Below are 24,229 nucleotides of genomic sequence, written 5' to 3' on the forward strand. Positions count from 1 at the left end.
CTGACATGTATTCTAAGTATTTTTCAATTTTACCAAGGACGTTATTTACCTCTTCAATCTTAGTTTTGTATGGCGTTATAGTTCAAGGTTAAATTATGCCAAATGTTAATCTAAAATGCCACATTGTTTTTCCTTTTTCCTTTCACGCCGTGAGTTTCACGCCTCTTTGTCGAACATTCATCATATCCAGTCAGACTATCTGTTTGCGTAGGGTCTACAACAAAAACACCAGCATCGTTATATCATCTCCTATTCTATCAGTACTACATACACTGCTTTGTTCGGCGCGAAGTTTCCTTTGGCTGCATCTTGCAGCAACTTCCTTTTAATGTCATATTAGAATATTACTACTATTTTGCAGTTATACAAGGCGATAATTTAATCTGACAAACCTCCATAAGTAGCCAACAATTTCCCCTCATGGAACAGAAGTGAAGCAAGAAATCTTGTAAGTTTTACAATTTTGATTTAATTTATGAAACAAGTACTTCCTCGTTAAAGGGAAAACAGTAAACTGAACCCGGAACAAAAATGCTATAGGTTTATCGTAACCAACATAGGCAGGTTGTTTAATCAGTGGACTGTCATATTTGTTTTCAAATGTGCGAATCAGGAAGCAACAGAACATGACAGGATTTATTAAGTATTTTGGCCTGGGTGCCATACTTTCTGCAGTACAAGGTACATATTTTGCATCCTTGTTTTTGATACATAGCTTGAACGACATTATAAATCATCTATAATGTGTACATGCATGGGCGTCTTTGTGTGTGTGGTATTTATCGTCGATATTTGTTTTCCGACTCGGAGCTATTAAGGTCATGTTTAGGTACAACTCTAAAATATTTTAGCAGTTACGTAATAATTTTCCCAAGGGTTAGCAACAATCAAAGGAAATATTTCACTTGTCTGCCTTTGAAACGGTTCAAACATTGTCTGATACATACAGATACAGATAGATTTAAAGTCCATGAAAGTCGGTAGTACATAAATAGATAACATTAGCTATCGACATAAATAACAAAAGTTCATGTATAACATAATAAAAGTGTGCCTGATATTAACTCCTTGTTCCTTTATTAACTTCTGATATGTGGCTATTAATCAGTCCATAACAAAGCTGATTTGATGTGGAAGATGTCTTAAACCATTTTCTAAAATGTATAAAACCACAACAAAAGTACAAAAACAATTATCTTTACTTTCAGTTTCTTTTGTTTCTCGATATCTGTTTTAGTCCACCCACCCTATCACTCTCAACTCCGAAATCAATTGCTGATAATTCCTGTTTAATACCCGTTTTTACTACCCTGGCACATTCTGTTTTAGATCGGGTTTGTTATTCCTTTTAGATGAAGTTCTTGTTTTCTTTTCTTTTAAGCATAAAACGTTATTTAACATAAATCAGTACAATACGAGATATTTTTGTAATCATATCCAGTTATATTCGACTAACGGGTCTATCGGCTCGTCAACTGATTTTTCAGTTGAACACTCGCCAAGACATATCTACGTTATTGAACGGAACAAGACTGAATAACCTTTTAACCTTCCCGCTCTGTTACACATGAAAGAATATTTCGAAATGTGTATGATAAGCCTTAAACGTTTAACTGTGTTATTTTAATGATAATATAATAAAGCTTTGATTTAAAATTTGTTATTATACTAGAAATGTCATGTAAGTAATTGCAATTTACAGAATTCTTTGTAAAATAATTATGTGATATATGAACGCTATCTTGAAATGTGTGCCTGGTTCGGAAGCACATTGCATATTAGCAGATTTAAGGTTATTGCTAACCAACAACTGTTGAAACTTGTTATGATTAAGGGATCAAATGTTTCGTCTTTCAATTAATGTGCCAGCAAATATGTCCATAATAATGTCAGAATTTTTAAAATGCATTGTCAGTGCTTGAGACATTAAAGAAACAATCACCTGGAATGAATTCAAGAATATGAGCCATTTACATGTACATATTTGGAATGTTCTGGCTACTCAAGAACAATAAACTGAACTGAAATGCAATCATAAAAACACATATAGCTCTACATATTCAAATAAAACTATCTAAATTGAAGATGACTAAAAAAAATTTCTGCTACTTACATTTTTAATACAAAATGTCAAATTTTAAGCTGACTGACGCTAGCATACAAGCAATGCTAGCTTTGCGCTCTAAAATAAAGCTTAACATAAATCCCTTGACTTCTATTCTTCTCATGAACCAGATTGTGACCAATCACCAGACGTTTTCTGTAGCATTCTTACACGGACCTCATTCAAGTTTTTTTTAAATGTGACACTGGAATTAAATTGGAGTCGTTCAGGAATTGGCGTTTTTACATAGCATGATATCAGGAAAACTTTAAACAATCATCTTCTCCACGCGTGTAAGAAATGATATAATTTTTAAAAATCGCAGACTAGTGACCCCTAATTTAGAGCGCCAACAGGGTCAGTGTTATACATAAAAACATTACACATGGACAACTTTAAAAAATCGTCTCCTCCAAAACTTCTAGGCTTAGTAGTAAGATATTTTACATGAAGTATTGACTAGTGACTCCTTTCTAGGGTTTTACATAATTATGTGATAGAATTACATGACTGAGAGGTAAGATTTGTACACAAAGAGGTTCTGAATATTGTATCCAAGATCAAATAAGGGACGCCTCAGCGGTGGTTTCTTTTGCATAAAATTACCTCTGAAAAACCTTTATGCTCAAGTGCAAGAGTTGGTACCTTACACTTTTATTAAGAATACATATACTGGAATAATGTGCGAGTGCCGATAAGTAATTTTTTTATATGAAACATATCAAATGCTAGGCAATAGATATTTCATCAAATGAGTCTGCTATATCCGGCTGTTTATTTGAATCTTGCTAGCTTCAGGGATGTGTTTGATAAAAATCAAAGTGATATCTAGATAACGGGGCATCATTTAGCTACCCACGTTCTTAACATTTAAAACATCATTGAAATATTGGAATATTGCGATTGTGTAGTGTGAACAATATAAAATTAGTATTTGTTACAATTTATCATTAGGTTTTTTTATCATATTGTCAGTTAATAGTAGTTTTAATACATCCAACAGGCATACTTTAATACCATTGTTTTGCTTATTTTCAGTTACGGGGATAGATTTCACTATTTCAAGGGATAAAGTTGTGGTTGGAAGTACTGGAACGTTAACAATGAGATGTGATGTCACTGAAAACGATGTTGGCACCATTTACATTATTCAGATACGACGAGAAATTACGCTGGGATCAAATAGTTTTGAACCATTAGTGCAAATGGAACTGGGAGATGCAACAACCGAAACTCCTACATTACAAGTAACAAACAACAAAGATTTCGTTGCTGGAGGCACTTTTGATGGCAGTAACACAGACCTGTCTGTGAGCATGAATATATCTAAGTTGCAGTGCAACGATTCCAGGGCTTACAAATGTGTTTTGTCATATAAAAGTTCCACAACAGATTCTATAGTGTCAGTGACAAAGAATGGTACTTTTTCAGCCTATGGTAAGTATATCATTCTCTTACGGCTATGTAGAAGTAAGCACTAAAGTGAAACATACAGCAATGAGAATTAAAATCTTTTGAGGCTATGAAGATGAAGTAAATCACAATCGCTACACGTTGGCATCATGTAGACCCCTTGTTCCTTCTCTCAGCAAATTATATCTTATTATCTTGTGATTATTCACGGTGTCAGTCCGTAAAGGATGCCTCGTAGCGCATTTTACCATGCCAAGTACATCGGAGCGCAGGTCACGGGAGTATCGCAACTGAAAACAAACTGGAATCATGTAGTCCACTTGAAACATGTTTTATAAAACAATGGTAAAAATTCGTGAGTATGACTTATTAAGACTTTCAAGGACATTCTGATACATTTATTCCCGTACATTTATACACAATTAAGGCAATGAAGTGTGAGGTAACGCTCGTATTGAAAATAAATCTCCCAGATCACGATGTATTATAAAACGTGACAAATATTTGGAGAAAAGAATACTAGTTGCAATATAGATAGCTCTTTATACCGTGCGAATGTTAAAAAACTAGTTCCACGCACAGTCTGTCCGTTTAAAACATTGTTCAATAAAACAAGATAACGGCGTATTTTAAAGGCACGTATACATATGTCATTAGCACGGGAGTTCTTTCGGCAAATGTAAATTAACCAAAATATTTGGCCCCGGACACCTTTGTGCTTTATTAGACCCTTTCAGCGTAAATGTACGTAAATGTAAACGTATTTCTATTTCAAGGAGTTTTCTCAAAACACTGGAGACAATATATTTTGAATAGCAATAATATTAAGGAATAACATACATACAAAGGCGAAACAGGAACGTGCGTTAAAAAGTCTAAGTTTTATTTGAATTGAATGAGAATTGTAAAAAGGAGCTGAAAAGAAAGTTATATTGAGGACGGACGGATGGACAGACGCCGGATATCACATTTCTACGAGTCATTGACACCCAGGGAATAAAAACACTGTTGGCAGTAGTTTTATTTAGATTCAACAATTAGGGGGCAGCCACGAGAAATTTAGAGGATCTTTTTGCTCAGTCTCATTTCTCATAGAAAACTTGGTTCGAATTATCCATTTACATAGATTATTACTGTGCAGACGGTCAGGCAAAAAAAGTAAAAAAATTGACATGCCATTTTAAATACATATATGTATAGATTTAATGGTCAACATAATTACTACACGGAAAGCAAGACATATGTGACTGAAGGTTCTAGGATATCCTTGCTTATATTAAAGCCAATTACATCAATACTGCCTGTCTTTCAAACTGATTAGCATATGGAACAGAACAGAAAACTAAGTTATTAAGAGCGAAGCGAACGTATACTTGTTGAATATTCTAGGATATCCTTTTAATAATTGAAGTCATGCCCCGTGTTCACAAAACATTTTTCGGACTCAGCTGAGTTTGAGTTTGAGTTTGAAATTTTAAAATCAGTTTTACTAAAACTTCAAGATAAAATTCCAACTAAGGCTGACCATCATTACTGAATATTCACTTGAAATTAGTTAACATTAGTTGAAACCTTTAGCAGCCAAACGTACGGAAACATTGTAACAGCTTCGCAAGGTTGATCTTCACGAAACTTGATAGATCTCTAGCATTATTGTAGAGTCTCCTCTCATTTTTTCTTCTTTTTTTTTCAAATTGGACATGTAGCCCCATTTTGAGCCATTAGAACTAAATATAGAAATACTCTAAAACAACTTATGAAGTGCTTGATCTTGGTCTGGAGCATCGGTTAGAATTCCTTGAATGGCGGCCCTTTCCCCTATTAGTGGATACCTTAGATAAAAGTAGAAGTATCTTACTTGTCTGTAGCATCCTAGTAAGGACCTCTCATAATTGTCCAAATGGGGATGCTAGACCTGTTTTATGTTTTTATTGTAAACAAAATTGTTACTATTCATGATTGATAGTGTCATACATTTATTCTAGGTTAGATAGTCAGTTTCAGTTGAGTGATGGGACTTTTCTTGTTAACATTTGAAAGCATTCTCCAATTACGTATAACTTTCCAAACAATTTCAAATTTCATATCATAATGTATAATTATGATTGATGGATTTTCTTTTATGTTTCACAACTTACTGAAAAAAAAAAGATGTTGTGTTCGCTCACAATTTTCTGTAAAAAAATTCCCTGGGTGGGGGATGTTGGGTTACGATTTCTTGTTTCAAAATCAGTCTCTAATTACAGAAAGTTCCTTTGGCAATCCTGTGCAGGAAATGTTCACGCCATGAATGAAAATGACTTTTTATTTAATTATAGATAGAGGAAACTGCAAACTCCCGAAACCAGTGACCTGATTTAAATACAATTCAACACAACTGAGTATCTGGCAATCATTTATCAAAATTATGCAGGCCTCATTGATTGATTTTGTTGGAAATATAACCACTAAATTGGTTTGAGGTTGGTTCCTCAAAGGTCAAAGTCACAGTGACCTAAAGCTGAAAATCAGTTTCCGATCAATAACTGACATATAGTCATCAAATTTTATTAGATAACTGATCGCCAGTAGATGATCCCAATTGTTGTATGGGTTAGCGGGTCAAATGTCATGTTCACGGTGACATTGTGATGAAAGGCTGTTTTCCATTAATTACTGAAGAATGCTTTGGCCTAAAGTCGCCAAATTTCATAGGATGATTGCCACTTATCAGTAGATGACCCTTGTTTTGGGGACCAGCAAGTCAAAGTCAAGGTCACATTGACATTGATACTGAAAACTTTTCCATTCAAACTAAAGAGCACTTTGGTCTACAGTCCGGAATCTTCAAATGATGATTGCCTTTGGGTGGGCAGTAAATGGCTTTTATTGTTTTGTCAGTAGGTAAAATAGCAAGGTCAAGTGACTCAGGACTTAAAATGGGACATACCATCAAGGGTGAAATTCATGTTTTACGAACAGCTTGGGTTTATTTTATTTTTATTTCGAATGATTTATTATCACATCTTTGCAATATAATATGTACTTGATTATTTCAGTGACTTAGATAATGAATGTTTTCGCCAATTTAGGAATCCTGGAACAATGTCGTTTCAGTCATACATCCTGCGAAATAGCCTGGAGAACCTATTAAAGGCAAAGGTTGCCCTGATAGTTTCGCGTCCCCAAAATCTCTTTTAGTTATTTTATTTACTATGAGACTTAGTTTTTATCCGTTTTTGGTCAACTTTTAATACTTCCACTGTTTTAGTTTACCCTCAAATGATGCAATTAGAAGGGAGGAAGAATGACGTTATAGTACACCAGAGATCGTCGTCTACAGATCAAGCACCATTTAATGTCGGTGATGTTTTGGAACTTTCTTGCACCGCTAATATTGGAAGTTTACCAGCAACTACAATCAGATGGCGAAAGACTTCTGAAATGGGAACAACGGATGAGTTTATAGGGTATCAACCACCAGCAGGATCATTTGATGAAGGCATTGCAATAAGTGACAATCAGTGTGGTTTTACCCGAGTAGCAACAATTACATATAACACTACAGCTTGTGATGCAATCAGGGATAACAACCTAGCATTTGAGTGCTATGTTTCTGTTAGTGGAATTCCTTATGGAACAACTTATACAACACAGGACAATTCTCGATTTTATGTGGATGTCAGTAAGTACATCTTACTTTAGTAGCGTGGCAAAATGTTCTTTGCTACATGTGCATATTTACTAGCTAAAACACTTTTTAGAGTCGCGCGAACTTTATTTTACGAATTTTCTCTTTTATTGAAACGTTGGATTTCGTTGTTCTGAAAAGTAAAAGTGGTTTGTTTTGTTCATTTTTGAGGGGTTTGGTGTGAGGTTTAATATCGAGACTTAATAATCAATCGTGCAAATTGTACTATATCATTCGATGTAATTCAACTTTCTGTAATCTTTCAATGACAATTTGAGCGGATAAAATAAACCAAGGACTTAAAATTATGGCGTATTCATTTGCGGATGCTAATTTAGTCCTAAGTGGACCTAGCTTTAAGTGAACATGTCATTTTCACAGGGAGGGAAATAATGGTAGCGGTATAAAACTACCAACGATACAGATGGCACTCATCTTCTAGCTATAGTAAGAAAAAGCGCAGTCGACGCTATCATTTGTAGGAACTTTATATATAGCGATTCAAGAATTAGCAAATATGTTTTCAATACCAGATTTCACGACCCGAAGAGGCTAAATTTCAGGGCAGACAAATTCAAATCAGATCTTGGATTAGAATTTACTGTAGTCGTGTTAAAATAGCAGTATGTTTATTTCTGGCGGCGGTGATCAGGCAAACGGAGGTAAATATCAGTACAGAACTTTGAACTCCAAATTAAACCGTTTGACTTTACTGGACTGAACTGTTTTGATAGCTGTCTTCTGGCCTGTTTCGTCGGGCCCTTAAGGGTGTTTCTTTTGTTGCTCTGTCTTCTGCAAACAGTACAAACGTCTACGGTTCTTGGGGTTTGCTTTTTATTTTTTTGAACAGGAGCAATTTTTGTGTTTTACATGCAATGCCTTTTTGATTCCATCACGTGTTATATTACTGCCGGTGATTACTTTTATTTACACTGGCCTGTGTCTAATTGGAACATGGTGGAGGTAAAAGTCAGGTTGAGTGCGCACCATAAACCGATTTAAGCTCCCCAGTGGTGTTTTTGCCACTTACCATTCCTAGGTGGTGCCCCACTGTGTTCCTTTATTGTGTGTGTGTGTGTGTGCGCGCGCGCGCGCGCGTGTGTGTGTGTGTGTGTGTGTGTGTGCGTGTGTGAGTGTGTGTGTGTGTGCACGTGCGTGTGTGCGTGTGTGTGTGTGTCGTTTTAGGGAGGCTACGTTTTTGGAACATGGCAGTCCCTGTTTGACATTTGTCCTTGTATTTTAACAGAAGAAATAACGTTTACCCTCCGCAAAATTCTGTAGTCACAAATGTTCCATAAGAATACAGAACGAAAATGCCAATACTAACTAACTCCATCTTAAACAATGTTGCGAAAACGGTCAAAACAGCAACTTACCCAAATACAAATTGTAATGTAAACACAATATTTGTTGGCTCAGATTAATACATTTCTCCTCATTTTGAAAATATTGAAAGAAAAGAACTATTTTGCACAGAATTCGACTCGAACATAATTATCAAGCCAAGGTCATTTGCATTAATTTGTACAAACAAAAATCATGACCCTTAGATAAAAAGAAATGGCGCCATCGTTACTAAAGATAGAAAAATTGTTCACTTAAATGTAGTTTGGATTGTTTTGTGAAAATGAAACTTGGCCTATATCTTGACTATATATAATTCAAGGTTGGATACTTTATTGGATCAAGATCAAGGTCACCCTTTACTAAATAATGCGATTTATTTACTCATTTATGTCAAACTTTTGACATCTTTTTGAAAATGTGGGCGCGTGTGCCAGGTGTTTTACATGAGGAAATATACACATCTTCTCTAAAACCACAATTACTTAAGCTTAGGTAATCAGTATTTAATCATCATTGAATAGACATTATCAAACCTATGAAAATGAGTAACTTGTTAAATATAGACTTTATAGGTAACATTTTAAACAGATCTTTTTTTCTGAAACCACAATAATTGCAGTTTAGATATTTGGTATGTAACATCATATTATATGGACTTGTATTAAACTGATCGCGACCCTACGTTGATATGACAAAATGCATTTTAACAATACTTTTTTGTATAAATGTAGGGGATGAGTTTTAACATAACTTCAAATTAGTCTTCTTCTATGTACCATCGTTGTTATAAACTAGGTAGGATCTTTGAGACTGTTTACTGTATGCAACAACCCCTAGTCAGTGTTTTAATAGAAAATACTACAGAATTAATTTATGCATTCGATTAAAAAATATAAAATTAAAGAATTTTCATAAAACTTGCCTTTTTATCTAGTTAATAATAGTGCTAGATATGTTGTGCATTGTGTAATTATTTTGCAGGGGACGAGGGAATATCTGACGACAAGGGAATATCTGAAAACAAAGTGACTAAACGGGATTTAACAGCAGGAGCAATTAGTGGTGTGATTGTTGCTGTGGTCATTCTAGGAGTCGGCATTATTGTTGTCATTGTACGAAGACAGTTAACCACAAACGGTAATTGTTAGTAAAACTTGAATCATATGTACAGCGGCTGTACGAGTGTAAACAAATGAAAGGCATCTTTAGCGAGCCTTCTTATTTTTTTTCGTCACGCCTTAATATTTTATAATACATTACGCTTACTTTTCTGCCAATAAAATCAAACTTAAACAATCCGCGAACAATAACGTCCAGTCCTACTTTTTAGCATCACCTTAATATGTCTGTTGGTCGTTACCCTTACCAAAATGAAAAGTTTGCGGTAAATTTGCCGCAAACATTTTAGTTCACCAGAACAGAGTAATAAATGTTTGCAGGAGTTCGCCGGTAGCGGCGACCTTTCGGCAAACGTTTCGGTGACTTTGCTGCAAACTCACCACAGACTTTACTGAATTAAGAGTTTGCCACAACATCGCCAGAAACTTTATCACATGATTTTGTTCACCAAAACGTCACCAGAACCTTTTATCTATATTTTCTTCTCCAAAATATTCGCCGTATGATCTTTTAATTATCTGACCAGATGTGAAAGTTCGCAAGAGGTTTGCCAGAACAGTATCACGTGACTTCTTCTTTGTTTTTATTGGCTGCATAGAGTTTGGCTCCATTTTCAAACTGCCAAACAGTAGTTGAACATCGATGTATTAACATGAATTATTTATGTTTCTTTACTAAACAAAAACTTCCACAAATTGATGGATAAATCACCGAAGTATAGTGTGTTTAATTCCTAGGATAAATGTTGCGATGTAAGGTTAGTTTTCACATTATTACGCATGCAAAAGCAGAATGATTTTTATACGGTTAGCCTTTGTTTATTTCAGACACGTGTCACCTAAAGACCATCAGATACAATAGATTGCAATAAATAATTTAGTGAATCTGCAAATTTATCAAGACATTTGCACACAGAGGATTTTTTTGCATATCAGTTATCAGCTTTCATAACGGTTCCTTTCAAATATTTAAAGAGTTTCAAACCCATGTAAGCATAATAATATATTTACTAACGACATACTTTATCATAATGATCTCGTGCATTTGTATTTTTTCTTTATAATTATTTAGAAAAGATAAATCATTATTAACAAATGATATTTTGCTAATTATATTAATAGACCTTTCTTACTTTTCTTGAAAATATAGCTTTCGTTCTTCAAAAACAAAAGGTCTGTTACTTTAGCGCCAAAAGTTTGCAGCAAATTTGCGGCAAACAAATTTGCATAATTGTTTGCTGCAAAGTCGCCGCAAACTAATTTGCATAAATAGTTTGCCAAAAGTTCGCCAGAACATTGCCAGAAGTTCGCCAGAAAGGTTTTGGCGAATTTGCGGCAAATTTTTACCATGCAAATTAGGTTTGCCGCAAATTTGCTGCAAACTTCATTTGCATATTCATTTGCATAAATTTGCCGCAAACTTAATTTGCATGGTAAAAGTTTACCAAAAGAATGTTTGCGGCAAATTCACCGAAACGTTTGCGGCAAATTTGCCGCAACGTTCGCCGGAAGCCTGATATTTTGGTAAGGGTAACCATTTATAAGATTTATATATAACGTTATATCTCTTACGCGATAATTCACACATTAGCAAATGTTTCGTGTAAAAGAAGGCCAAAAATGTTAACAAGAACTATATATTGTGCTTAGTATATCTTCAAGAAGTATAGTTTCATATTTAGTGTTCTTCATCGCGCTTGTTTTTTTATTATTATACAAACGTTTCAGGATTATGTACTAAAGGGAGATAATTAAAAAAAACTTACAAGATAGCGTTATGCTTCTTCTACGCTGCACTTCTTCTCAATATCCTTGTATGACGTTTTAAAACAGTTCCTTTATTATCTTGTCGTTATACTCTAGACAAAGTGATATGAGTAACTTTAATTAAGAGGGAAATAATTTTAACAAAAGTACCCAGCGTGTCCTCAAGTGGTATCTAATTTGCCCATTGATCAGTTTATCATTAAATATATTTACAACCTTATCAAATAATTAAAATGTATGTCTAAGTCAAAATAAAGTAATTGTTCTGTTCTATTTAATCACCTGTGTCTTATCTTTGATTTCAGAAGCACCCAGAACTAGATTTCAAGCGGAAAATAGGTAACATATATTACATTTTACATACCAAAAACAGTAGGAGTATAACCGTATTAAATGTATTTTATAAAATGCCCGCCAATAGTTCACTGGCTACTTGATATATTTGATTGAAAGCGTTAGAGGTAAGTTTTAAAAGAATCTATTTAAAATTATCTCTGGAAAATACAACAGTGTGTTCAGTCACTATAAGTTGTCGATGTTTATTTTTCAAAATACAGTTCCAATGGGAACAACCAAATCCAGTCACGAACTCAACCAGAAATGGGAATGAGTGGTCAGTCTTCCATGCCGTAAGTTATCAAAATGTAATCGAATAATTTACTATAAATATATTTTGATGTTAGATAATTCTAAGCATAATTATCTGTACGAAAATCTATCGTAATATTTTGAATAGAAGACATACATTTTATTTCGTATCTATTGATTATTAATGAACTTGTGTTTCATTCTGTTATCCAACCCATCGGACAATACTAGGAAAATCCGTTTTTATTGGGTTTTATTGGGAAATACTTGGCAACAAATATTTTTATATGTTTAAACAATTTTACTACTCTCAGCGACCACAGCTGGCAAATTTCACATTTACCAGTTGATTGTTAAGTAATTAACCGTGGAAATAGCACTGCATTATTGCGCAAGGCTAACGACATTTTTAATCGGTCAACGTGGCCCAGTGGTTAAGGCGTCCGCCTCGGGATCGGGAGGTCGAAAGTTCGAGCCCCATGGGGAGCGATCGTCCGGGGGATGTTTGTCATGGGACTCGTTCCGAAAAGGCCGGTTCGTGAGCCGCGAGCTAGTTAAATGAATGGTTACCGACTTCTATCCGCCTGGCGCCTGGCATAGTGGTAGGAGTTGGGAGGTAATTGGTACGCACAATAAAGGTGTCTCATAAGCCAAATTGGCTGGCCCTTTCAATAGAGGTGACACTATAATAAACAAGACCTTTACCTTTTTAACATTTAAAAGTGAAAATTATTTCCCGTCAGTGTTTTTTACACCCGTTAATCTTCAACAACAATTTTGGTCATTTTTGTTTGCAATAATCGTATACTGAAAATATTAATATTTACCCGATCTATCCAGGTGGCCAACCTGTGTCATGTTACCTGGATCGGTGATTTTTCCATGTGTATGATATCGAAATGCAACGTGGGTTATCTACCCTGATTATATAGTCAAACGATGACATGGCGTAGTCGTAAGATATGTGTTTTCTACGCAGGTTACTGTATGTTCTAATTCAGTTAAGAACAATTTGTTTCTCGACTTTTCGAAGAAAAAGGAAAGCTGCTGCACTCGCCCTGGCGTCGGTGTCGGCGTTGGCACCAGCATCTGCACTGGCTAAAGTTTGTTTTTATAAAGTTTAATAGTTTCATCATTATTCAATATATTCAGCTGAAACTCGCTGTACATAATCATAGTGACAAAGTGTGGACAAGTTATGTAACTCTTCCAGCAATTACCTAAAGCTATGCTCCTTTTTAACTTAAAAATGTTGTTTATATACTTTTAGCATGTGTAAATGTTGAGTTCTGCTCAACCCGGGGCTAGAGGGCGTGGACGGTAGCATGCATTTCCACTACCGTCCATGAACAAGCTCAATCAAACCGAGCCTGCAACATTTTCGTTTTTGTCGTGTTGAGCGACCTGTGAAGTTTCCACTTTTCTCTATTTTATTATCACAGCAGCGTTGTTTGTGCCGTGTGGCGGCCGTAAAAAGTCTCCCCGTACATTCAATCAGGGCTGTTATATTTCGATCTTCTCAGATCGTTCAGTCGTGTTATTGGTACTGTTTAGTTTCTCAACATGACCATTTCGGCCTGGGTGGTCCAATACTCCCGCTTTCATAGCCTTGGGTATTGTATAATCACCCCTTGGATATGGTGTCTGCTTTTTAATTTTGTCTTTTGACAGTTCCTGTGATACGCAGGCTCCATAACCTCAGATCCCCTTCCTAAATTCCAGTTTGTTTAGTTCTGCCCATTGTTTTCTCGTTTGGGGCAAACCCATTACTTTATCTGGGGACCAAACGCCGCTCTTCATGGAATTACACGCCTCAACACGTGTATCATTGAAGGTTCCATGTTCACCGCCGTTTGAATACATCTGCGGATGTCTCTAAATTGCTTTTTGTACTTTTAGCATGTGTAAATGTTGAGTTCTGCTCAACCCGGGGCTAGAGGGCGTGGACGGTAGAATGCATTTCCACTACCGTCCATGAACAGGCTCAATCAAATCGAGCCTGCACCATTTTCGTTTTTGTCGTGTTGAGCGACCTGTGAAGTTTCCACTTTTCTCTATTTTATTATCACAGCAGCGTTGTTTGTGCCGTGTGGCGGCCGTAAAACGTCTCCCCGTACATTCAATCAGGGCTGTTATATTTCGATCTTCTCAGATCGTTCAGCACGACTTTTATGTCGTGTTATTGGTACTGTTTAGTTTCTCAACATGACCATTTCGGCCTGGGTGGTTCCAATACTCCCGCTTTCATAGCCTTGGGTATTGTATAATCACCCCTTGGATATGGTGTTTGCTTTTTAATTTTGTCTTTTGACAGTTCCTGTGATACGCAGGCTCCATAACCTCAGATCCCCTTCCTAAATTCCAGTTTGTTTAGTTCTGCCCATTGTTTTCTCGTTTGGGGCAAACCCATTATTTTATCTGGGGACCAAACGCCGCTCATCATGGAATTACACGCCTCAACACGTGTATCATTGAAGGTTCCATGTTTACCGCCGTTTGAATACATCTGCGGATGTCTCTAAATTGCTTTTTGTACATTTAGCTTTTGTAAATGTTGAGTTCTGCTCAACCCGGGGCTAGAGGGCGTGGACGGTAGCATGCATTTCCACTAACGTCCATGAACAGGCTCAATCAAACCGAGCCTGCACCATTTTCGTTTTTGTCGTGTTGAGCGACCTGTGAAGTTTCCACTATTCTCTATATTGTTTATTATAGTGTCAACCCTATTGAAAGGGCCAGCCAATTTGGCTTATGAGACACCTTTATTGGGCGTACCAATTACCTTCAAACTCCGACCACTATGCCAGGTGCCAGGTGGATAGAAGTCGGTAACCATTCATTTAACTAGCTTGCTGCTCACGAACCGGCCTTTTCGGAACGAGTCCCATGACAAACGACCCCCGGAGGAACGCTCCCCATGGGGCTCGAACCTTCGACCTTCCGATATCGAGGCGGACGCCTTAACCACTGGGCCACGGTGACAAAGTGCAATATCTTCAGTACATCATATGTTCAATTAAAACTTGCTGCAGACGTCTACCTGCAGTATTTCCAGAGTTATACTCCTTTTAAACTATTTCGGTGAAAGTCTTCAAAGAATACAATACTGTGTTTTATTTTATGCTTATTGGTAAAATACAGGAAAATATCAGTGAGATATAAATCGATATCACTCACAGTGCCGAACTTCTTTTTTTCCAGATAAATTATCTCCCCCTTGAAATATATTCTTTAATTACCTCCCTTTGCTGCCTTTAAAATTACTGGATTATACTAATACTCAAGCCATACACGAGTCATGAACTGCTAGACAATCCTATATAGAACAAGCTAGCTATATAATTAAATTTGCAAAAGAAATAATGTTACCTTTGTCAACTTGGTTGCTATGCCTTGCCATTCATGTAGCTACAGATATGGTATATGTGTGTTTCCTCTACTTTTTCCATTGGTTCACTATCGTGTGGTAGATTTTACTGGCGACAGCACATTTAGTTGGTTGTTGTCTTAGTTAATTATCACAAGACATCAACTCAACCTTACGTAATATGCCAGCATTTTCGTCGAAGTATTCCCACTCCAGGACCCAACTACAACTGGCTGGGCTTGGAGTCCAAGCCCAGCCAGTTGTGTTCCAACTTCCATCCATTTTGTTATGCTATGCAGCTCCTAGATCAATACTTCCTAGCTATTTCTATTGCATCCATGATGATATTTAATTCTTCAGCTTGATTTTCCAAGGACTTACGCATATTCTACAGTCGTTTAGATTTTTTCATGTTTTTTCTTTCAATGTGTTTTGGTAAACAAAGCAAGCTTCCGGTTATTCAACGAACTGACGGATTGACCCGAAAAGTTTTAAATATGCTTCTACTTAACTACCGGCATTTGTCAATGTCTCTGTTAGCCGCAGACTGTGTATTTTTACACAAAATATTTAAATGCAGTTTTTGTTTTTAAAAACAAAATGGCGTCGTGTTGATTTAATGAACCTAATCACCAATATTCGTTATTAATGTGCCTAAGTGTCCATGGTAATATAGCGGATGTATCATATGTAACACGGTAGCTTAAATAAATCCGAATTTCGTCATGAAATATTGGATTTATATGAACATTTATGCACGTAGTAAACAGAAAATTCGTTGATCTTCACAAAAAAATGGCATGAAAATATTCAATTGTCTCCCTTATCGGTGATGATATATTTCGATATCTCACTGCAAACAAACAAATATCCTCTATTTAACCATTAAAGTTAATATGCTAAATCTACTGATATTTACATGTCATTCCTAGTTACGCTTCACTTTGTTGTTTTTCATTGATGACCCATTGTTAACTGTAAAACCTGTGTTAGTTTTGAGACAGCATGTATGTCAACAAGTTATTTATATTCTATAGTATTCCAGAAGGTCCCATCACAGATGCTGATAAACAGGGTGATAGTATTATTTTAAATTCTAAGTTCTCTGCGTTTTCCCAGAATATTCATTGTTATTCTTGGTGTTACATAAATTTGCGAGAATTTCCAATGATGGTTTAAATAGGAAGCGGTCTGAGGAAAAAAGGAAAAAAGGAACTTAAGCAAGATCTTATTGAACAACTTCCCTGTATTGTTTAACAACAAAATGTTACTAGTTTGGACAATTAAACATTTATCTTTAAAGAGAGGGTCTATATTCTTTGGATACACGAAATTGTGTTGGATTATGTGTGCAATTGAAAATGTATACTGATAGGATTTAGATTTGACTAGGTCAAGATTTGGACTATTCTTGCATATTATGATTGGACATTACAGCTTGTTAATATTTTCAAGGTATTTGAATTGCTACTTTTCAAAACGAACTTTGTTAATGTTAAAAGTTCCTGCTTTGTTTTTCTTTTACCTTTAGTATTTTAAGTAACAAGCAATTATAGAAATCTCTAAAACTAATGCAAATCTTAGTTGAAGCATCCTACGGCTGTTGGGTAAAATTGAAAAGGATTACAGCATCAAGTTCCCTAACTTTTACATGAATTTCAACAATAAACCTATAATTAAACAGAAAATCTCTTTGTGGTTTTCCGCAGATCCTCAATGCCTCCGTACGGTTTCTGGCGGATTGAGGTATCTGTCGGCCAAGTTGCAGCTCGCTCCTGGTCATGCCTTTTACACCTCTGAAGTATATGCTCCGTAGTCTGATCTTTCTCATCACACGGACAAGTTGGTGATGGTGCCAGTCTGTATTTCTTGTACATGTGAGCATTGAGCTTTTCTGCCCTGAGCGAAGCCTGACCAGAATCACTTGTTCAGACCGATCAAGGAGATGAAAAGCATCTTCCTCAATCCTTGGTCTCGTTAGTACCTTGATGATGGTGACTTTCTCTTTGTAGCTCACAGGAATTGTTGGTTGTTCTGACTGAGCTCCTCTCAGACGAGATGTCATTAGACATCTTTTGTTAGTCCCCTACCGGTTCACCGGAGGGGACTAGGAATGCCGTGTGTCCGTCCGCAAATTTGGATCCTGTAATTACTCGAAAAGTAATCAAGCGAGGTTCATTACACTTGGTACGTGTATAGAGGGCAATATATAGATATGCACACACATGTCTTATACTTGTAGGCCAAGGTCACAATTGAAGGTCAAGTATTTTTTTTTCGCTCCATAGCTTTTGTATGCATTAATGGATTATCTTAGCGATACACGCAAACGTTCCCCATTTTCTGACAATGCTTCAACACATGATCTAAGCTTGTCAGTTAAAGGTCACTGTTTAAAGTGAAGTGAAAATTTGCTTCTGCCTCATACCATTTAATTACAATGAATGGTTTGCATTACTATGCAGAAAATGTTCACCACTTTTTGTCTTGGACATGAGCAATGGTTGTCGGTCAAAAGTCAAGGTCACTATTGAAGATCAAGAAAAATTTGTTTCCGCTCCGTAACTTTTATGAGCATTGATGGATTATCTTTGTACAATGGTTCCCCATGATGAAACAATTTGTCGTGTACATGATCTATATTTGTAGGTCAAGGTCACTATTGAACTTTCAGTACAATTAGTTTTAGTTTCTTAGCTCCTAAATGCCTTGAAACATTTTAGTCTTGCATTTTCCATTACTGCTCATGAACAGACTCAATCAAACCGAGTCTGCAATTTTCACTGTTTGCCTTGTTCTCGGTGCTTCTGAGGGATCTACTTTCCAGGTTTTATTAACACTTTTGCCAGCCACCACAATGAATGAACACTATCAACGTTTTATACTTGTATGGGATTTTTGTATTGTCATTGCAATACTCGGTCATTTGTTTAATTTGTAAGCGTAACTTTAACGATATTGATTCTGTTTTATTTCATGTAACATAGGACACACTTTTATTAATTTTTAATTGTTTTGTTATAATATTTATCTTAATAACTCTGACCATTTTTATAACATCCTGCTTATGTATTTTAAACAATCCAAAATTATTTAACTTTTTCAACACCGGATGTTGAATGCAAGCATGTTCTCCAATAAATTGACCGTCAAAAATCATTATAAGCTTGGCATTTGTTTACCTATAAATTTTGCACATGAAAGTCATAGATATGATAGGGTCAGACACAGGATTTGAACCCATTACACTAAGACTGACAGTTGCTCGCCATGCCCATATATCGCACTATTCAGCCAAAACCAAAATTTTGACCCACTTACAATTAGAAAAATCTTAAACATGTGAATGTTAAATAACAGTTCTTAACTTGTATTATTCAAAAGTCCAACATCTTCTTGTTGTCTCTGAAAAATTTCTACCACAACATTGATAGCGTTAAAACAACATCGAATATTGATACATATGTGTATTTACTCATGTTACGGAGGGTAGATTTTAGTGACCATCTATATTTTTGGACATTAAGAAATTAAACATTAACGCAGTTACTTATTCAAAAGAAACTCTTTAATGCAACATAACTGAAAAACACGCCCGATACACAATCCAATCAATATGACATTTTCTACCATCAATACCGAGAGAGAATTAAGGTATATGACTGACAATTTTAAGCTGCATTTTTAAAACAAAAAAATTGAATATTTACACTTGTTATAATTATTAAATTGAACATTGTATAGAAGAAAAATGGCATCCCTCTTTCAATTTAAAATGTACTTAACACCACACAAAAAGTTGCGGATGTGCTACATATAGCACAGTGCTGGAATGGTGATTCTAAAAACATACAACTCCGTTACGGAAGTAATAAAATTTACAACGAAATGAAAACATAAGCCTAAAGAATATATTGTTGTTGTTTTTTCTACCATGGGAACATGGTTTTGGAACTTTATCAAATGTTTTAAAACATTGATTAAAAAAAACAACACAATTAGTTAATATATTACAGTACTGGAAGTGCTAAATTATTGTGTGTGTGTGTGTTCGGGTTTAACGTCTTTTTCAACAATTTTTCAGTCATATAAACGACGGTCCTACTTGTAGCAGTGAGCACAATGCCCAACTTTATAGTGCTGCCTCACTGGAATATCACGCCGTAGACACGTGGCATGATACCCCACCCAGTCACATTATACTGACACCGGGCTGACCAGTCCTAGCACTATCCCCTTAATGCTGAGCGCCAAGCGAGGAAGGCTAAAGTATTAGAAACCTGTCACCTGACATAAATTCAAAAACAATACATTTCTTTAAAGAGACAGCCCTTGAAACAGTACATTTTCAAACAATTACCTGCATAAGACTAAACAGCAAGTAAACTAAACTACCATGTGTGGCATTTATACAAAATCAGTATATACAGCAAATATTGGAGCATCTAGTAACGGAAATGATAATGCGTTACGGAAATTGTGTTACATATATAGTTAAGTCTATATTCAAACTGCTGTGTGTAATAGATTAATGAGAATAATATAAAATGTCAGGGCTCTTTAGAAACAGTTCAAATGATAAAGCCTCTCATGATGCAGGCTTTCTATCCATCTACGATCTCCGTCAAAGAACATCGAACATTTCTTGATTTTCCTGTCTTTTCTAATAATCAACTATTTTGTATACATCTGATTTCTTTTATTCTTTTTACATCTTGGACGAATGGTACTTTGCATTTTTTGCTATATTTCCAAGATTCAGTAAGAAAATTAATCAAACTTTATCATGAGCCATGTCTTAAATTACGCAGCCATCCAGATGACTCTCCTTGCACACAAATTTCTGTGATTTGTCAGCAACAGTTGAATTTGCATTTTTCGGTTACTTTTCTGATATTAGTGTATTTGTCAACCATTCTCTGAACAATTCCAACTCAATTAATAATGTTAATAAACGTTTCCTTACTAACATTTTTATTCTGTCACATCGATGTTTCGGACGTTCAACGTACTAATAATATCTGTCATGTGTTTACGAATCGGATAGAATATCCGTCCCGAGGGCACCTGCGCACTAAATGCGTGTGGACATGCAAAAAAGTGAGTAATTTTGCCATGCGCTCCGATGGATAATAATTCCGTGCATGCGCAGAACGGCTGCACCAACTCTGCAATGAGAAACATTCTTTCCGGCATGGGTAAAATCACCGGAAACGCCAGTCCGGTGTGCAAGAAAACAGTTTCTATTGGATAATTAATTCTGTAAAGATCCTTTGAAAGCAAAGAATGCAGTCAACTAAAATAATAGCAGACTCGGTTTGATTAAGTCCGTTCAAATCATTGTAAGTCATATGTGCCACTTTATCTTTTTTATACTTGGAAGAAAAAATGTCAAATTTGTCAAAAAAGGAAATTTAGGGAAACCTAATTACAATAAAACAAGTCTAAGAATACCTTATTTCAACTACATAAATAACAAAATTTCTGTATAACCTCGTAACATAATATCTTCTCGGTAACAGAATAAAACATGTGGTCGCCGAAGGCACATTTCTTTTTTTAAAAAATTAGTAAGGTTTTAAATATTACATAATGACGAGAACATTACTGAAACCAGATCATATTGGGTGCGGTGACTACACAAGGACAAGTTCAATGCAGTAAGACAAACTATCTCACTCCATAACGGTAATGTGTATAATAATTGGAAGAGCTATAGGACACCAGTTATGCAAGAAGAAACCACAGAAATATGTTGAATATGGCCAATAATATCACTAACATCACATCATTTTTTTTCGCTTACTTAATGAACATTGATCTTTCTGTTTTCAAATTTGTGTAGAAACAAGCAATTGTTTAGTAATACAGCTAGATCTTCTAATTTACAGAGGCATGTATGAACATCTGCAAAATACCGTAGAAATGAAAAATAAGTATGTGTATGATTCCCTGAAAGGTAAGTTAGTTTCTATTGTTAAATTATTAGAATTTGTAGTAGGCGCTAAATCACTATACAGTTTCTGTGCAATAAATTAAAATCAAAGTTGGTATACATCATAACATAAAGACTTTCACATATTGTCAAAACCCTTTTCTCAAATTTAATTTTCATGTGTCAACATGACTTAATAACTTTACACCTGCATATGGTCCTTGTGTTTTCAACTCCTCCTAGATATTTTCTTTTCTTCTATCAGTTTAAATGTTTAACCAATCTATTTTTAGCAAATTAGCCCAATATTCCGCTATTATTGCAAGATATTTAGCCAAGGTAAATGCACCTCTCAATACTTTCTGTTAAAGGATGTTAAACAAGGTAAACGTTTTCTCGGAACCATAGAAATGGTATATAGCAATGAAGTAACAGCTACTACTCTTAACAGGCAACTTTTCCGGGATAATCAAAACCTTTAATGGGCTTTTTACAGTGCACGTGCATTTTACTTTTGGTGTTTAAATCTTAAAGTCATGGTATCTGGTTAGCATCGCACCAATATAGCCGTTCAGACAGTACTGAAGCTTCAAAGAAGTAGTTTGCAAGAAGAGTAGTAGAGCATGTCATTGTCAAGTTTTGTTGTTGTTGTTGTTGTTGTTGTTGTTGTTGTTGTGTGTGTGTGTGTGTGTGTGTGTGTGTGTGTGTGTGTGTGTGTGTGTGTGTGCACGCGTGTACGTGTGAGTGTGCGTTTTACCCCTCTGAAGATTTATTAAATCAGGAAACATTGTGTGCGCTGCATCTTGGAATGATTGATTTAATGTCTATTTTAGTATATCACCTCCTTGTTCCTTTGGAATGACTACTCGTGCGTTATTTACCTTCAATTAAGAAAATTGCAAACGCATCTCACCATAGTATGATGAAACCACACAACCATGACGAATATAAAGTTTATTTTTGAGAATATTTTTATAAAGTCTTTTGACAGCGCTTTTCCCTCTGAACGTTTGGTTTCATTTTGATAAAACTTTACTACAATGATTATAGGTATAAGGCGAAAAAAAACAAGGAAGAATATCCAACAGGGAAAGCCACGTTCTTAAAACGCAGCCTCTCATAACGCAAACCCAGCACGCGGACGCGCACACGATCAACACACACGCACACACCACACACAAAAAGCAGACACGCAAGGACAAAACAAACAAATAAAGGAACACAGTGGGACACCGCCTTGGAACGGTCAGTGGAAAATCCACCATTGGGTAGCTAAAACCGGATTATGGTGCACCTAACCTCACTCCTATCCCCACCATGTTCCAAAGTCACTGGACAGTGCAAAAAAATTATCCCCGTGAAGTTGTGCATAGAATCCAAACGATCCTGTCCAATTTAAATTTCATGAAACCTTATTTTATTCTTCAAATCTTTCGAAATTTGAAAGGCTTGCGAACTCATCCATCTCATAAACGAGTATCTGAATTTGATGAAACTTTACCGCTAGCAACTGTTGATATAATAATGTACGAGCTGTTGTGAATATTGCCTTCATGTTCTACCGAGAAGTATTGGCTTTTGATGTTTTTTAATTAGGAGGCCTTATCAGTGCATTTTGTCATTAAAAGCTTATCTGATTTTGACGAGTTTTACCGTAATTATAAGTATAAAGAGTAGTTTGCCATATACAGTACACCTGGTTAGTGCAAATATTACCTTGAATAAATATCCTGAAACTCTTGAAATAACAAATATACATCTAAATGGATTATAGTATATACTATGCCAAGGATTTACAGACCTCATTACAAATACTATTCAAATGTTTTCGCATCACCTCCCCACTCAACCACTTCAGCCTCCAACTCAAAGTTGCTTCGAACGACATACGACAGGTCCAAACCACAATGCCAATTTCAACTAAACTTTACGGATTACTAGTTGGGTAGTCCCTTTTTAAAGTTGTTTAAAGACTTCTATTCTATACGGGACTGTAAATTTTATGACACCGGAAAAAAGATCCAAGTGGTTCTTGGACTACCATCTACAACAAATTATTTTGCCGTATGTACGCATTAAAAATTTAAAAACCTAATTTAAGAGAAAAGTTCCCTGGTTATTACGCAAAAACTCTTATTTTACATATTTAACATGTTTAACACAGACGAGATTAAAACGTCTAGATGCTGTATTGGCTTACTTAGGGTTCATATAGGCTATAAATGTATGCTTTTAATATTACTTTAGAAAGATGTTTGTAAACGTCAAATGATGTTCTTATTTGAAGTTTTATTGATTTTGATCAAACAATTCGGTAAAATAAGTCAAACATAGAATTAAAGGATATGTGTGTTTTATCACATCTGATAATATTAGTTTCGATTGTTTTCTTTCATCAAATCACATTGCAATTGTATCTAAAATCATTTATTTTTTCCATGTATGATTAATGATAAAAAGAAACCAGTCATAAAACATATAGTGTGTATTGTCAATAATTTTCAAAATTTACCGAACTTGAGAACCATTTGTTGAAACTTCTTGGGATGTTTGGATGCTCCTATTGCATTTCAGTCACTAAGCTGACCATCAGAGTCTCTTTGATTTTTGCTCTTGTCCCCTATTGACTTCTTTGCATATTAAAATTATTCTTTTGGAGAGACATGTGCTTTTTTTTAAAAGCATTCTCAAGTTAGAAATTAATGTGACTGTACGTACGCTTTTCAGAGAGATAGATTTGTTGTTTATATATCGGTTATGTTAGATATGCTACCTTAAATTCACGAGACCACAACCGGTGTTCATGAACACAAAACTTAAATAAATTGACATCGTACTAAAAAGACCCTTGTACAATCTGATTTTAATTATAAATCCAGTTAAATAAAGTGGTTATAAATAAATATTTCGTTGTATGTTT

The 24,229-nt window shown here is 35.5% G+C and overlaps 1 protein-coding gene across 1 annotated transcript in view; it reads left to right on the plus strand.

The window, feature by feature from the left end:
- The first annotated feature begins 551 nt into the window (after positions 1-551).
- Positions 552-24,229, plus strand: part of LOC123545206 (uncharacterized) — a 33,170-nt gene continuing 9,492 nt past the window's right edge. Inside the window, exons 1-7 of the mRNA XM_053553314.1 lie at positions 552-681; positions 3,143-3,541; positions 6,768-7,181; positions 9,516-9,671; positions 11,725-11,758; positions 11,977-12,048; positions 21,266-21,333. Of these exons, the coding sequence (XP_053409289.1) occupies positions 627-681; positions 3,143-3,541; positions 6,768-7,181; positions 9,516-9,671; positions 11,725-11,758; positions 11,977-12,048; positions 21,266-21,333 (1,198 nt within the window). The 5' untranslated portion in view covers positions 552-626. The remainder of the gene's footprint in view (positions 682-3,142; positions 3,542-6,767; positions 7,182-9,515; positions 9,672-11,724; positions 11,759-11,976; positions 12,049-21,265; positions 21,334-24,229) is intronic.

The sequence above is a fragment of the Mercenaria mercenaria genome, chromosome 10, assembly GCF_021730395.1.
Source record: "Mercenaria mercenaria strain notata chromosome 10, MADL_Memer_1, whole genome shotgun sequence".
NCBI lineage: Eukaryota > Metazoa > Mollusca > Bivalvia > Venerida > Veneridae > Mercenaria > Mercenaria mercenaria.